Source organism: Nyctibius grandis, chromosome 4 (assembly GCF_013368605.1).
Source record: "Nyctibius grandis isolate bNycGra1 chromosome 4, bNycGra1.pri, whole genome shotgun sequence".
Classification (NCBI taxonomy): Eukaryota; Metazoa; Chordata; class Aves; order Nyctibiiformes; family Nyctibiidae; genus Nyctibius; species Nyctibius grandis.
Window position 1 is genome coordinate 28125971 of NC_090661.1, and position 12167 is coordinate 28138137.

A 12167-nucleotide genomic window follows, 5' to 3' on the forward strand; every position below is an offset into this window, starting at 1 on the left:
CAGTAGCCGCCATGCTGAGGAAGGGGACGGCCAGGCTGAGGCAGATGCGAGTTGGAGGCTGGGGGAGCACTGGGTCCCGGTGTGGGAAGGAGGGGAGAGTCACCTGCGGGGTGTTTCTCACTGATGGCTGTGTGGGTGCCATAGGAATGGACCTTCAGGGAGGGAAGCAGAGGCCCTTATTGCGGGAAACCTCCCAAGAGCCAGGCAGAGCAGAGCCCAGAGGTCGCAGTGCCTCTGGTCGAGGCAGAGAGAGGGGCAGGACAGTGGGTGCCTCCTGCCTTCCCAAGGGGGCTGATCCTGCTCTACAGAAAGCCGCTCTGGGGGGAAGAGCAGCCAGCAGAGGATTTTGCCCCTTTCTACCCATGTGCCAAACTGTACGGCTGTCACACAGGCAGTGCACCCAGATTTTGTGTGTCTGGAGAAGAGGAGACATCATGGGATATGCCTGCATGAGGGGAGGTAAAGGATTGCTCAGGCTTCTGCATCTCTCTCTGCCTACCTGTCTCTGCAGGACGTTTCAGGTTTCCATCACTAATGGGGTCACCCTTCCCTTGGAGGATGCCATCGGAGCTCCCTGAGGACCTGGGACAAGCAGGCAGACACTGGCTGGGGACAGTGTGGCTGGGCAGTGGGCTTGGGTCAGTCCTGTCCTCCTGGCACCCAAGGCACCCTTCAGCTGAGCCAGGTCACCTGCTTACCTGGGGCTCACCTGCTTACCTGGGGCACAGGCAGGAGAAGGCCTCTCCTGTGCGCTGGGTAGGGATTTCCTTCTGCATGGACACGCGGGATGGCACAAGGGCAGCTCGGCGTTGCCATACAGACCCTGTCTGCCCTTTTGCAGTCACAGGCAGGGCACGGGCTTTCTCGGAAGCGGCATTTCTAGTGAATAAAGCTCTGGGAGGGTGCAGTCTCCTTCCCTGGGCACAAGGAGAGGAACCTCCACCCTGCTCACCCATAAGCCCCGTTTCAGCCACCAGGTCAGAAAATCAACACAGATTTGTTGAGGCTGCGGCAGGCTCACCTCCCTCCCCACCCCGGGTCAGGGTCCAGCCAGGTGCCATTGCTATTAACAAGCCCTCAGCACCCAGGGGGTGTCAGGAGGTGTGACCACTCCGTTCTCCTCAGAAGGTGTCCAAAAGCCTGGGCTCCTTGCCAGGCAGCAGGACTGAAGCTTGCCGAGCCCATGATGGATCCACGTGAGAACTGCTAGCGCAGTCCCAAATGGTGACAGCAAGAGGGACCATGCTGGACTCAGGGAGCGGGGATGCTCTCCTGAGAGCCCTAATAGTGCATGTCCTGTAACAAACTCCAACGTACCCTCCAGGCTGCTGCCACGCACCACCAGCGGCACACTTGGGAGTGGCAAGCCACAAAAGCTGGTTCTTTTCTCTTTTTTTTTTCAAGTTGGCCTGGTTAACGGAGGACAGTTGGGAATAATTTGTCTCTGAAAAACGAAGCCTGTGTTCTGTGAGCGTTCTTTTGTTCAGGGCTTGTACGTATTGAGAGTGCAGAAGCTTGTTAGAAATGTGACCCTGAATGGCCAAAAGCCCAGCTTGGTGTGGCAGAGCTTGGCTGGGGGCATTTGGACCAGACCCAGCGTAACCGAGTGAGGCTGAAGGTGACTTGTGAAGAAGGTGCCCTCTCGCTTTGCTAATTCTCTCATTCTGCTCTGTAAGGTGTGATTGGCTGGCTGCATTTCGGGAGGCATAGTGGGGATAAAAGAATCCTAATGTGCCTGTCTTGAGCAGCTCAGAGTTATCTGGTAGACTGCAGAAGTAGGAGGATTTGTCAAGATGAAGGGAAATTTGCTCCTGATGGACAGGGGTTCTGGTTCCTCTGGCCACATCAGTGTTAAAGGAGCCAAAGCCTGAGAAATTGTCCTCTTAAGAGTCCCCCTCTTGCGTCCATTTCCCTTGATGTTTTGGAGCATGCATGAAAGGCACGCATGAAAGGTCAGAATGTCCCTGGAAGGCAATGTCCGAAGAGCTGCATGATGTTGCGCAGGGGTAAGCAAGGCTGGAGCCCTTCCCCTGGATGAAACCTGGTGGGAGTGGGGAGAAGCCTGGTCGCATGCTGGGAGACGGTGCATCACACCGATGCAGGGGTAGGAGGCTGCTTTTGGACAAGGTGCTGCAGGGAAAACATCAGACCCTTGACTTAAAACTAGTTCCGGCCCAGGACACAAACTGCAGGGCAGGGTCAGGCATTTCCTGGCATCCGTGGGTGTGTGCAGGTGAAGGGAGTTCTGCAGGGGTCTGTAAAACCCACATCAGACTAACCTGCCATGGATCGCACGTCAAACCCCCTCTTGGCAGTACAGGCCCAGCCAAGCAGAGACCTCCTCTCTCTCCCAGCCACTGCTCAATGGCCAGCCTTGTCACAACAGGGTGTCAACAGCTCGGTGCTTTACTCCTCTCCACAAACAAATTGTAATCTGCAGGAAGAGATCTTCGCAAGCCCCGAGCCTCATATCCTCCTCCTGCGGCAAAGACAGAACCTGGCTGTACCAGCCCAGCCAGAGGCAGGAGACGGAGCCACCTTTTAGCACCTCTGAGAGGGGCTCCTGCTCGGGCTGCCTTCCAGCTGTGGAGGGCCTGACTGCAAGAAGGATTGTTTCAGTGGCCAAATTCAAATGAACCCACTTGGAGCTTTCTGGGAAATGAAGATTCTAGACCCACCATTGCCTTGTGCTTCACACAAAACCAGGACAAAATCTGTCAGTTTTCATGAATGGAAATGGACTATCAGGGGTACCGGCTGACAGACAGCCAGGTCCCAAGTTGTTACCGATCTGAGTGCAGCTGCTCTGCTTTTACAGTTAACCGCAGGATTTAAGTATTTTTTTCAGATGGGATGGGACCAGAGCCATGGTGCTACTAGCAATGTCTTTGTTGTACAGACCCCTGTACAGCCCCTTCATCAGAGAAGCTCATTGCACCTCATAAACTTTCTTCCATGATCTTCCTCCTTCCGACAGGATGATGATAGTGGTATTTCGGAGGGGGAGAAGAAACTAAGGCAGAACAGCTTTGACTTGTTCAGAACTGCAGAAGAAATCACAGTGCTGCTGGAAGTAAAACATGCAAGTTTGCTTCTAGCCCCTGACACCGAGCACGAGGTCCCAGCACTGAACCAATTCTGCATGCAGCCATGGAACGGACAGTCAGGCAGGAGGAGGTGAGGTGCTGTGCATGTGGGCTGGTATGACAGCCATACCTCAATGAAAGGACCTGTCAACCCAGGGCTGATGCTGCATCTTTTTATTTTATTTTTATTTTGCTTCACTAAGCAAATGCAGAGCGAGTGATAGGAGGAGAAGAAAAGGTGGCTTGGAAAAAAACCAAAAAAAAAACCAAACAAAAAACAAACAGGAAGAGGCAGATGCTGGAGTATAAGGGGAAAGTGAGCTGCTAACAAGAAGGAAGTTCATAGACGCTAAGCCCGCACTAATTCTTAATAAAATACAATACTGAAAATAGGATCTGAGAGTCTCCAAAATACAATATCTTAAGGGATTGGCAATAATACAAAATAAGGTTCATTATGTACAAACGAGTTCTGCTCTTGGTCTCTGTACAACGGTGGGAGTGGGAAGCACGGGGGCATGCTCAGTGGAAGTGTTGGGGTGGCAGAGGGTGTGCTTGGACCCGGCAGTGGTTCTTTGTGCTGCGGCAGAGGTGGAGGATGGGGAACGCAGTGGTATCTGGTGACCAGTGGGTCCTGTGTGAACCTCGAGAACAGCAGAGCTATGCTGAAGGCCCTCCTCTTCCTCACCCCACTGGCCACGCATGTATGGTCACAGCTAGCTGTGTCCAAATTTGTCCTAAATGGCCTCAGGGGGCAAAAACCGGTTTTCAAAAGGGAGAAAAGAGGAATGTGAGGGCCCTTCCCTCACTTCTCCCCGTCCTTGAGCAAGAGTCATCTCATTCTTCCTCTCCAGGGAGCCCTCTCCACTCCCAGCCTGGGGAGAAAGGAGAGGCTGGGGCAGGGCCGAGTGAGTCCAGGGTGCCTGAAGGGAAGCAAGCCAAAGAGGAGCCTGCTGTGAGACCTGGCAGACTGCACAGGGACCCCCACATACAAACATGGGGCAACCTGGCACATCCCAGATCTCTGACACGCATGTCCCACATTGTCCTTCCATCAACTGGCAGCTGAAGGAACAGAGCGAGGCGACACGTGAGCCTTTCAGCAGGGCATTTGCCAGGGAGGAAGAAGGGTCAGAAATGGGTGTCTGGGTGCTAAAGAGGATGGCATAGGCTTGAGATGAGGTCATTTCAGCATCAAACTTGTTGAGTCTGGCCTAAAGGGTGGTATGGCAAGAGTTTGCTACCTTTGATGTCAGCACTTAGAAGGAGGAGGTCTAAAACAGTCTTTGGTGACCCTGGCCAATTCCAACGTGCCACCTCTTTCCTGATAGATGTACCTGCCACCAGAGATGCCAGTATATCCTCAGTGGCTTTCACAACACTGCTGTGCACACGGAGGATGTGAGGGGAATGATGGCTATTCGACAGTCCCTCAATGGGCTCCAGAGCTCTCCTTGGTGGTTCCTAGAAAGACCCCATTTGGCATGAAGCAAAATTGGGGACGGAGAGCTGGGATGGGGATCGGGTTATGGAAGCTGGTTGCTCTCACCCACTCAGAGGGGGAGACCTGCAGAATGGAAAATGAGAAGGCCACTGACCTGGTTAGCACTGCACTGTAGGGCCCAAGCTGGGAACAGAAACGGAAATACCACCCCGGCCAAAGCAAGGGTGCCGAGGGTGGGGAGAAGTGGGTTATGAAGGAAAATTGTTCTCTGTTTCAGAGCTCTGGTTGCCCAGAAGCTGCTGGTTAATTTTTATGGTGGTTTATCTGTCTGGGATCTGTCTCCCCCACTCCGTTTGTGTGCAGATCTTTGCAGACAGTTGTCGTGGAAGTTATGTAGGCATGTCCATCAAGAGAAAACTAGAGCAAGGAAGAACTAGGTTTTCTCTCAATGGAAGCAGAAGTATACTACCAGATGGAGGGGAAGGAATGAGCTCAAAATCTCCAGAGCCATCTCTCCAGCACCAGCATCACCCACTCCTAAGCCCCCCAGGCAGGACAGTAAATCCAGCTCTCTCTCTCTCTCCTTCAGGTGCACCTGATGTAGCCAAGGGGTATATGCCTGGGGACAGCCCCCTTGGTCTGGAGGCTTTGGGGAGTGAGCTGAATAGTTTGAGGGCTTCCCCTGATCTCCCTCCACTCCAAGGTGAGCCCACACCCATAGGGTAGTGCTCATTTAAGCAGGAGGTAAGGCCAGGAGAAGAGGGTGTCTCAGGGCTTTGCCAGACATTTATTGCTGGTTCTGGCAGTCCTGTGACTCTCCTCAGAGAGACCAGTACTAACAGGGGGAATGGGGAAGGGGAGGAGCTGAACCCAAGGCCAATTTAGGAGTGTCTGAATGCAGCGTCCTCTCCTGCCAAGTCCCCTCAGTTGCTCGGTGAGGAAGGAATCCTGCAATCAGACAGATGAGGCCTTGAGGTCCAGCAGCTGCTACAAGTATTCAGTTGTCTCACTGGAGCTTGTCTCCCTGAGGAAAAGAAAAGACAAGGCATCAGTCAAGGTTCAATGCAGCCTCCTATGCAAATTCACCTCTCCCTGTGCCCAGCAGGTTTGCTCTCACCAGGATGGAGCCCTTCCCCAGGGCACTGAATGACCAGCAAGTTTGGGACCACCTGAATCACCCAGTCCTCCTCAGCTCTATGCCAGTGGGACACTGCTTTACGGAGTCCCAAACTTTTGCTCTAGAAACTAAACTTGGTCTTAGGCTCCGTGCCAGCATTGGCCTCCTCCAGCCACCACTCATTAGCTAACTGCCTGTCCCAGGCAGCTCAGCTGTCCTTAGCTTGCAGCAGAGGGGACATGCCTGCTGCTCAATCCCAGACACCATACTGTGTTTTAGGGCTTGGAGGGTGGCCTCCACATGCTTACCTCTCATGGAATTGCTCTTTGAGGTGGGCGAGAGTTGGGTCAGTTTGGTTCTGGTCAGGACCCTCCAGCTGGGATTTGCTCAGATATTTGTTCGTCTCATGTGTCCTGGCCAGATTAGGCCTCCCCTCCTCAGACTGCCCTTTTTTGGCTTCCCACCCCTCAGGATGGTCCACGGTTAGGAAGGAGCTGTAGCTCTCTTCTAAGGAGCCAGCACCCTCATCATAGAAAAGGAGGCTCCGTGACTGAACTGGAAAAAAAGGAGAGCATGGGTTAACAATGAGGACAAGGTCTCTTGCAATGGGTGTGGGTCACGGTGGTGGTTGCATCACCTGCTCACCCAGCTATGCCTTGTCCATGTGTAACTGTGCTCTCTCCCTTTTCCCTTTCCCTTTGCGGGGGGGGGAAGGTTAACAGAGAGCATCTGCCACAGGTTTAATAGCCAGCCCAGCTTTAAACCGTGACAAGGAGGCTGGCTCTGCACGATATCCACCTCCCCCCAGCTTCAGGAGTCAAATCCCCCCTCAGACACACAGCCTCTTCAGAAGACAATCAATCTGCCCTGTGACTTCTCCCTCATGTTTCTTCCTTTGACACTTGTCATGTTTGGGGACAATGGTTAGCAGCGAACGACAACAGGCCCAAACAAGGCGCTGTTACCAGAGTTTGTACCACTGACAGGCCAGGGATTTCCCCTTGCCAGAGCCCCAGCATATGGGGTAGGCACTGAGGGGAGGACACTAGCCCTGAACTGGGAGTGTCGAGAGAAGAGCTGGAAATGGTTTGGCAGGGTGAAATGGAGGAACCATGTTAGACTCACTCTTACTAGTTGTGTAAATGTCTGGTGCTGGTGTTGCTTTCACTGTCTGTGATGCTGAAGAGAACTCAGGGAGACAGGGCATCAGGGATCCCAGGATCAGAACAAAGCAGAGTGCCAGCACCTAGAGAGAAGATCAGCACAGAGTTAGTGCTGCTAGCCATGAGGAAACACTCCCCCCGCAACACACAAACACGAGGCTGTGTGAGAACAAGTGGTCAGGCTGACAACTGCATTGCTGTGGTCCCCCAGGGTGGGAAAGGGCTTGCTCTGCTAATCTCTGCTGCCAATCTAAGAAGGGAAGTCAGAAGCTTCCTCGTGTTGCTTTGTTTGAAGTATTTCTGGTTCAATGGTGAGAACTTGCCCATCCAGTTGATGACAGACAGTGGAAGGCACAGCTGGGGAACAAGTTGAGGAAGAGGGAGACTCAGCAGAAGGGATGAACTCTGCCTTGACCAAAGGGAACTTGACCGTTGGCTCAGTAGGAGCTGTAGTGGGCTGTAAGAAAACAAGCTCATTGGGAGAAATCTGTGAGGTACCACAGCATGTAGCAAAGTGAAGCTATTGTCCATGTGAGGATAGAAATGACAGCAGAACTGCAGCTGCCTAATACCTGATGGCAAGGACAGAGAGTCCAAGGAAAGGGTTAAATTTATGCTTGCCATGCACGTATGCAGGACCATGTGTCCGTGCCTTCTGCTGTCAGGCAGACCAGTCAGAGCTACTGGGCGGTGATAAAAGGAGAGAGGCAGATGAAAGCTCCCTGGAAGTCCCCCTCTGATAGGTCTGCACCTGTCTGTAAATTCTGCCATAATAGTAAAGCTTCAGAGTGAGACACCACTGCTGATCGTAAGGGCCTCTATAGAGTTTAGGGAACTACTAGTACAGAGCAAGAGTGGACACATAGGAAATGATACAGAGCCAAATCCTTATGACCTGAATACCCATGTGCTCATGGGTGGTATATAACTAGCTGCCGCCAGCTCAGTGCTCAGACTAAGGACGTCAAAGAGACAATGCATCTGTTGGTCATTTCTACTACCTGTGTACAAACTAGCTAAGTCTGACCTGTGGGGACACCTGTGGGGACAGCCAGCAATTGCTTGATGGCTTTTCAGAATAGCCGCCTATTTCAGAATAGCCATACCTAAGTAACGCACAGAAGCTGGTACATCAAGGTAATTTTGACCACCAGTAGATTCCAGGAGATGTGGAAGACCAAATAATAACACGGGGATACTACACTATGTAAAGAGGGATTTTAATTGTCCGGACTCTTCATGGCTGGTTTTAAAACAAGGAAATTAAATGTGGACAGCATAGATGCTGTCTAAGCACATCATATCAGGCACACAAGGCATTTAGAACTCTTATTCCGCAAAAACAGGGGAAAAAATAAATTCTGAATAGATGTTGCTTGGAATTATCACAGCCAAACACACAACTTCCAGAAAGGGGAGCCAGCCCTGTGAAGCCTTTTCTTCTCTTCTAAAACAAAACAGGCTTTATGGGCTTGGAAAGAGCAGTATACTTAACATATTGCTTTAACATGGCTTTCAACTGGGGCTCTGTAAACCAGCATTGTATTTACTCTGTTTTGCTTCAGGTTAACTCTGATTGATGCTCTGATTCGGTTCCAGTTCAAACGCTGTACCACTTCATAACAATAACTCTTGGTTTGACTCTGAGTACCATTCATCTTACAGCTTTTGACCATCTCACCTCTTAAAAAGCGAGGGAAACTAAGCTAGAGGAAACTACTGCAAAACCAGTTGGAAAGGTGGAGGCAAAATTAATCAAAAAAAAGAGCGTAGTTGTCAAATGGTTCACTGTCAAACTGGGAGGAAGTAGCAGATGGAGTAGCAGAGAGATCCATTATGGCTCTGGCAAGATTCAACATTTTTAAGCCTGACTTGGATGATGGACTGTATCAAATCTGCAGATGGGAGAGACTACAACCAGACTGGCTTTTGGTCAGGATTCAAATTCAGAATGATCTTGACCATGGGGAGAAGTAGTCTAAGAGAACAGCGGGAAGATCGATACAGACAAATGCCGAGACCTGCTGAGATCGGCGAGGTGGCAGGATTGATTAACGGAGGAAACACGTCAGCGATTACGTGGCCAGGCAGCTTTTACTACAGAAGAGGACTTGGAAGTTAAAATGGAGCACAAGGTGGGCACAAGTTGGTGTCACTTTGCAAAGGGCAAATCTCAGCCCAGGCAGTATGAACAGGTTTTCTGGGTGGCTGGCTCTGTACCAGCCTTCAGGTGGAACACTGTGTCCAGCTTTGGGTCCTGTACTTCCAAAAAGATGCGGGGCAATCAGAGAAAGCCTGGAAGAGGGCTCTGGGAAAAAGCAGTATTCAGTAAGTCAGCCTACAAGGGAAGACTGAAGAAATTATGGTGATTTAGCAGAGCAGACTGAAGGGAGTTGCTTGAAAACAATAGTTTTCAAGTATGTAAAATGCAGCTGCACAAAGGGAGGGTAAACTGATCTTGCTTACAGTGGGCAGAAGAAGTTGTAACAGGCTTAAGCTGTTGCAAGGAAGATTGAGATTAGATAGCAAGAAAGCTTTATCTGGGAAAGATAACAAAGCACTGGAATGGTTTGCGTGAGGAGGCTGAGGACTGCTCATCACTGGACGCCTTCAAGAACTGGCTGGACAAATATCCAGCAGGAATGACACAGGGCTAAAAAAGAAGGGTACTCTGCTCCACTCCCATGCTGCAAGGCATGATGATTCTACATATCTGTCATGATAAGGAGTGCTGTATTTGAAAATGGAAAATGGGAACTCGGAGGCCTATGAGTGGAACTGGCCAAAGATAGAAAAGCAAATTACAAATTCTTGAAATGCTTCAAAGCTAGGAAGCCAGAGAGAGTTGGTGTGTGGGCTGAGCTGCAAGCAGAGATAAGACACTGTTGGGAAGCTAAATTAGGTATTTTATCAGCCTATAGCACAGGAGATGTATGGAAGGCACCTCTCCTGGACTTGCTCATTCCAGGTAGTAGTGATGAAGAATTGCTGGAGCCAGGGGTGCTCTGATGAGCTGCTGCATTAAGGAGCAATGAGTCACTGGGCCCAGCTGGGTCACACACGAAAATGTGGAAAGAACTTGGGAATGAAGCCACAGAACAGCCAACAGAACAAACAGTCAGTCATTAAAATCTGGTCTGATGTGGGGGGCAGCAAAGAGTAGCAAAAGTTTGAGCAGATTTTGAAAGGAGAAAGTGCTGGAAATTACAGAGCAGGGGCTCTAGAACCAAGGAAACGGATTGAACCAAGAGCGAAAAACAACTCCTCAGGACACTGAGAGTGCTGAGAAAGTGGGGAAAGCACCTCACCATGTGTTTGTATTTCATGACTGTTAACAGTACAGAAGTGGTAACTAGATATAGATAACTAACTTAAGACAAACCTGTCTCAAGCAACTACTATGGCAATCCTGCAAAGACATCACAGGGTTGAAGGTTATATTTTTATCATGGACCAGAAACTTTCCCCCTGGCAAAAAATGAGATGAAGAATAACCAATTGCCTCTATGGCCACACACTGGCATGCCCCAAAGCTCCACAGTGAAGTCAATATTGCTTGACCATGATCCTCCACTATGAGAAATGAGAGGCAAACAGGGATTAGCAAAAGCAACAGACAACCCCGACTCATTTTGGTTAGTCAAAAAGGGCAAGAGAAGAGAATTCCAGCTGGATTTAACAAACCCTGATGTGCTAGCCTACAGCAAGAAGAGATGCCATTGCTTGCTGATAAACACAAGGTAATGCCCACTGGGACAAATTCTTGAACTGTTCGCCTGCCCTGCTGAGTTAAACGTTAAGCATTACCAACTCAGCAAAAGAAAACTCCACCCATTACGATGGAAGCTCATCGAAGATTTTGTTGAATGGTCGATAGCTAATGAAAAGCAAACCAAGTGCTGTTTTGCCCAAAGAACAAGACAGTGAAAATGCAGGAACTATTCTAATGCTGTTGCATGAACAACTGATGCTACTGATGTATATATGACACAGGGTCCAGTTCTGGTGACTCCAACACAAAAGGAGAGGGCAGATGTAACTGGCAATAGAGCCAGGCAGCAGGGAAGAGGGCAGAGACAGGCCATTGACAAAGCTGTCTGGGGAAGCATGGTCAATAAGGAGGATAGAAATGAAGCTCATACCATTAGGCAGGTCCCAGTCTGCGTGGAAGCTATTTTGTAAGGTCTGGAGACTTTCCCAGCTACCAGAGCCTGCAGCTTCTGTAACTGCTGGAGCAGAGTCCTAGGATAGGAAACAACCCAAATCAAAACTTGATAAGGAGGTAACAGCCAGTAACTGATGCAAGAATACCACTACCCCTTTCATATTTTATCCTGATTTTCCCTTCTTGTGAAAACAAGTATCTCCTCCTTGCTGTATCTTGCCCAAGTTCTCTGACCAAATAGGCTTGGGAAGCATGAAACACAAAAGGGTGAGTTTGAGATATAAAGTGTGCAGGAACTGTGGGAGGTACGGCCCCAAGGCACCATTATGCTGTGGTAGCCCCCTGCAGCACCTTCCCTCAGTCTCCTCACCAGTAGATTCACCACAACCTTCACTGCAGCTACCCACCATTATGAATGTCCAACTCACTTAGGAGTTCTGGGTGCCTCAAAGCCCAGCCAGTCATCTTCCAAAGCAATGGAGAGGTGGGCTACCATGAAAACCAAGCTCTGGGACAGGAGCTGAACTTTGTAGCCAGGTCAGACATTGAGCACAGGCCTGCCTGCTCCCACTTCACTCAGAGACACACGCTCCGCAGCTCAACCTGTGCCCCGAACCATATGGTGGAAAGAGAAACAAAAAACAGTTTTGATCCCCTCCAGATTCTTCAGTCTTGGCAAACTCTGCAGAGGGATGTGTGGGCAAAGCCAAATCTTGAGTTCAGCAATTAATTCATTCTCTGGCTGCCCTGGCTGGAACACGTGCTAAGGTCTCTCTGCCCCATTTAACTGAACACGGGCACTGGCACACATGAACACAGAACAGTGGTAGGTGTGTTACTAAGAGCCACTGAACCCTTCACTGGGCTGGTGAAGAAATCTGTGATGAGGGAGACTACAGGGCACACAGTTCCTAAGGGCTGCAAATTACTGAAATGCAGACTACCGAGTGTTTCCCCCTGGGAGCACTGACTGTTTTACACAAATATGTTTGAGCTTTTATAAAATGCCAGTTCCTGGAGCCAGGAGATTGCAGGAGAATCCCAGCTTTATCTCTTTCCAAATCCTTTTCTGCTCCTTGTACATGTGGAAAGAAGCACAGAGCGTCCCACTGGCAGTGCTCAAAACCCAAATGCAACTAGAAAGAACACAATGTCTATTTTGAAAAAAAAAAATCTCCTGGCTTTTAGGTCA

At 50.1% G+C, this 12167-nt stretch overlaps 1 protein-coding gene across 2 annotated transcripts in view; it reads right to left on the reverse strand.

The window, feature by feature from the left end:
* Positions 1–3303: 3303 nt before the first annotated feature.
* CREB3L1 (cAMP responsive element binding protein 3 like 1) overlaps positions 3304–12167 on the reverse strand; it is a 45881-nt gene continuing 37017 nt past the window's right edge. For both annotated transcript variants that reach the window (XM_068398452.1, XM_068398451.1), the window contains exons 9-12: positions 10953–11052; positions 6773–6893; positions 5956–6202; positions 3304–5554 (exon numbers count right to left, since the gene is read on the reverse strand). In XM_068398452.1, coding sequence (XP_068254553.1) covers positions 5518–5554; positions 5956–6202; positions 6773–6893; positions 10953–11052 — 505 coding nt within the window. In that variant the 3' untranslated portion in view covers positions 3304–5517. The remainder of the gene's footprint in view (positions 5555–5955; positions 6203–6772; positions 6894–10952; positions 11053–12167) is intronic.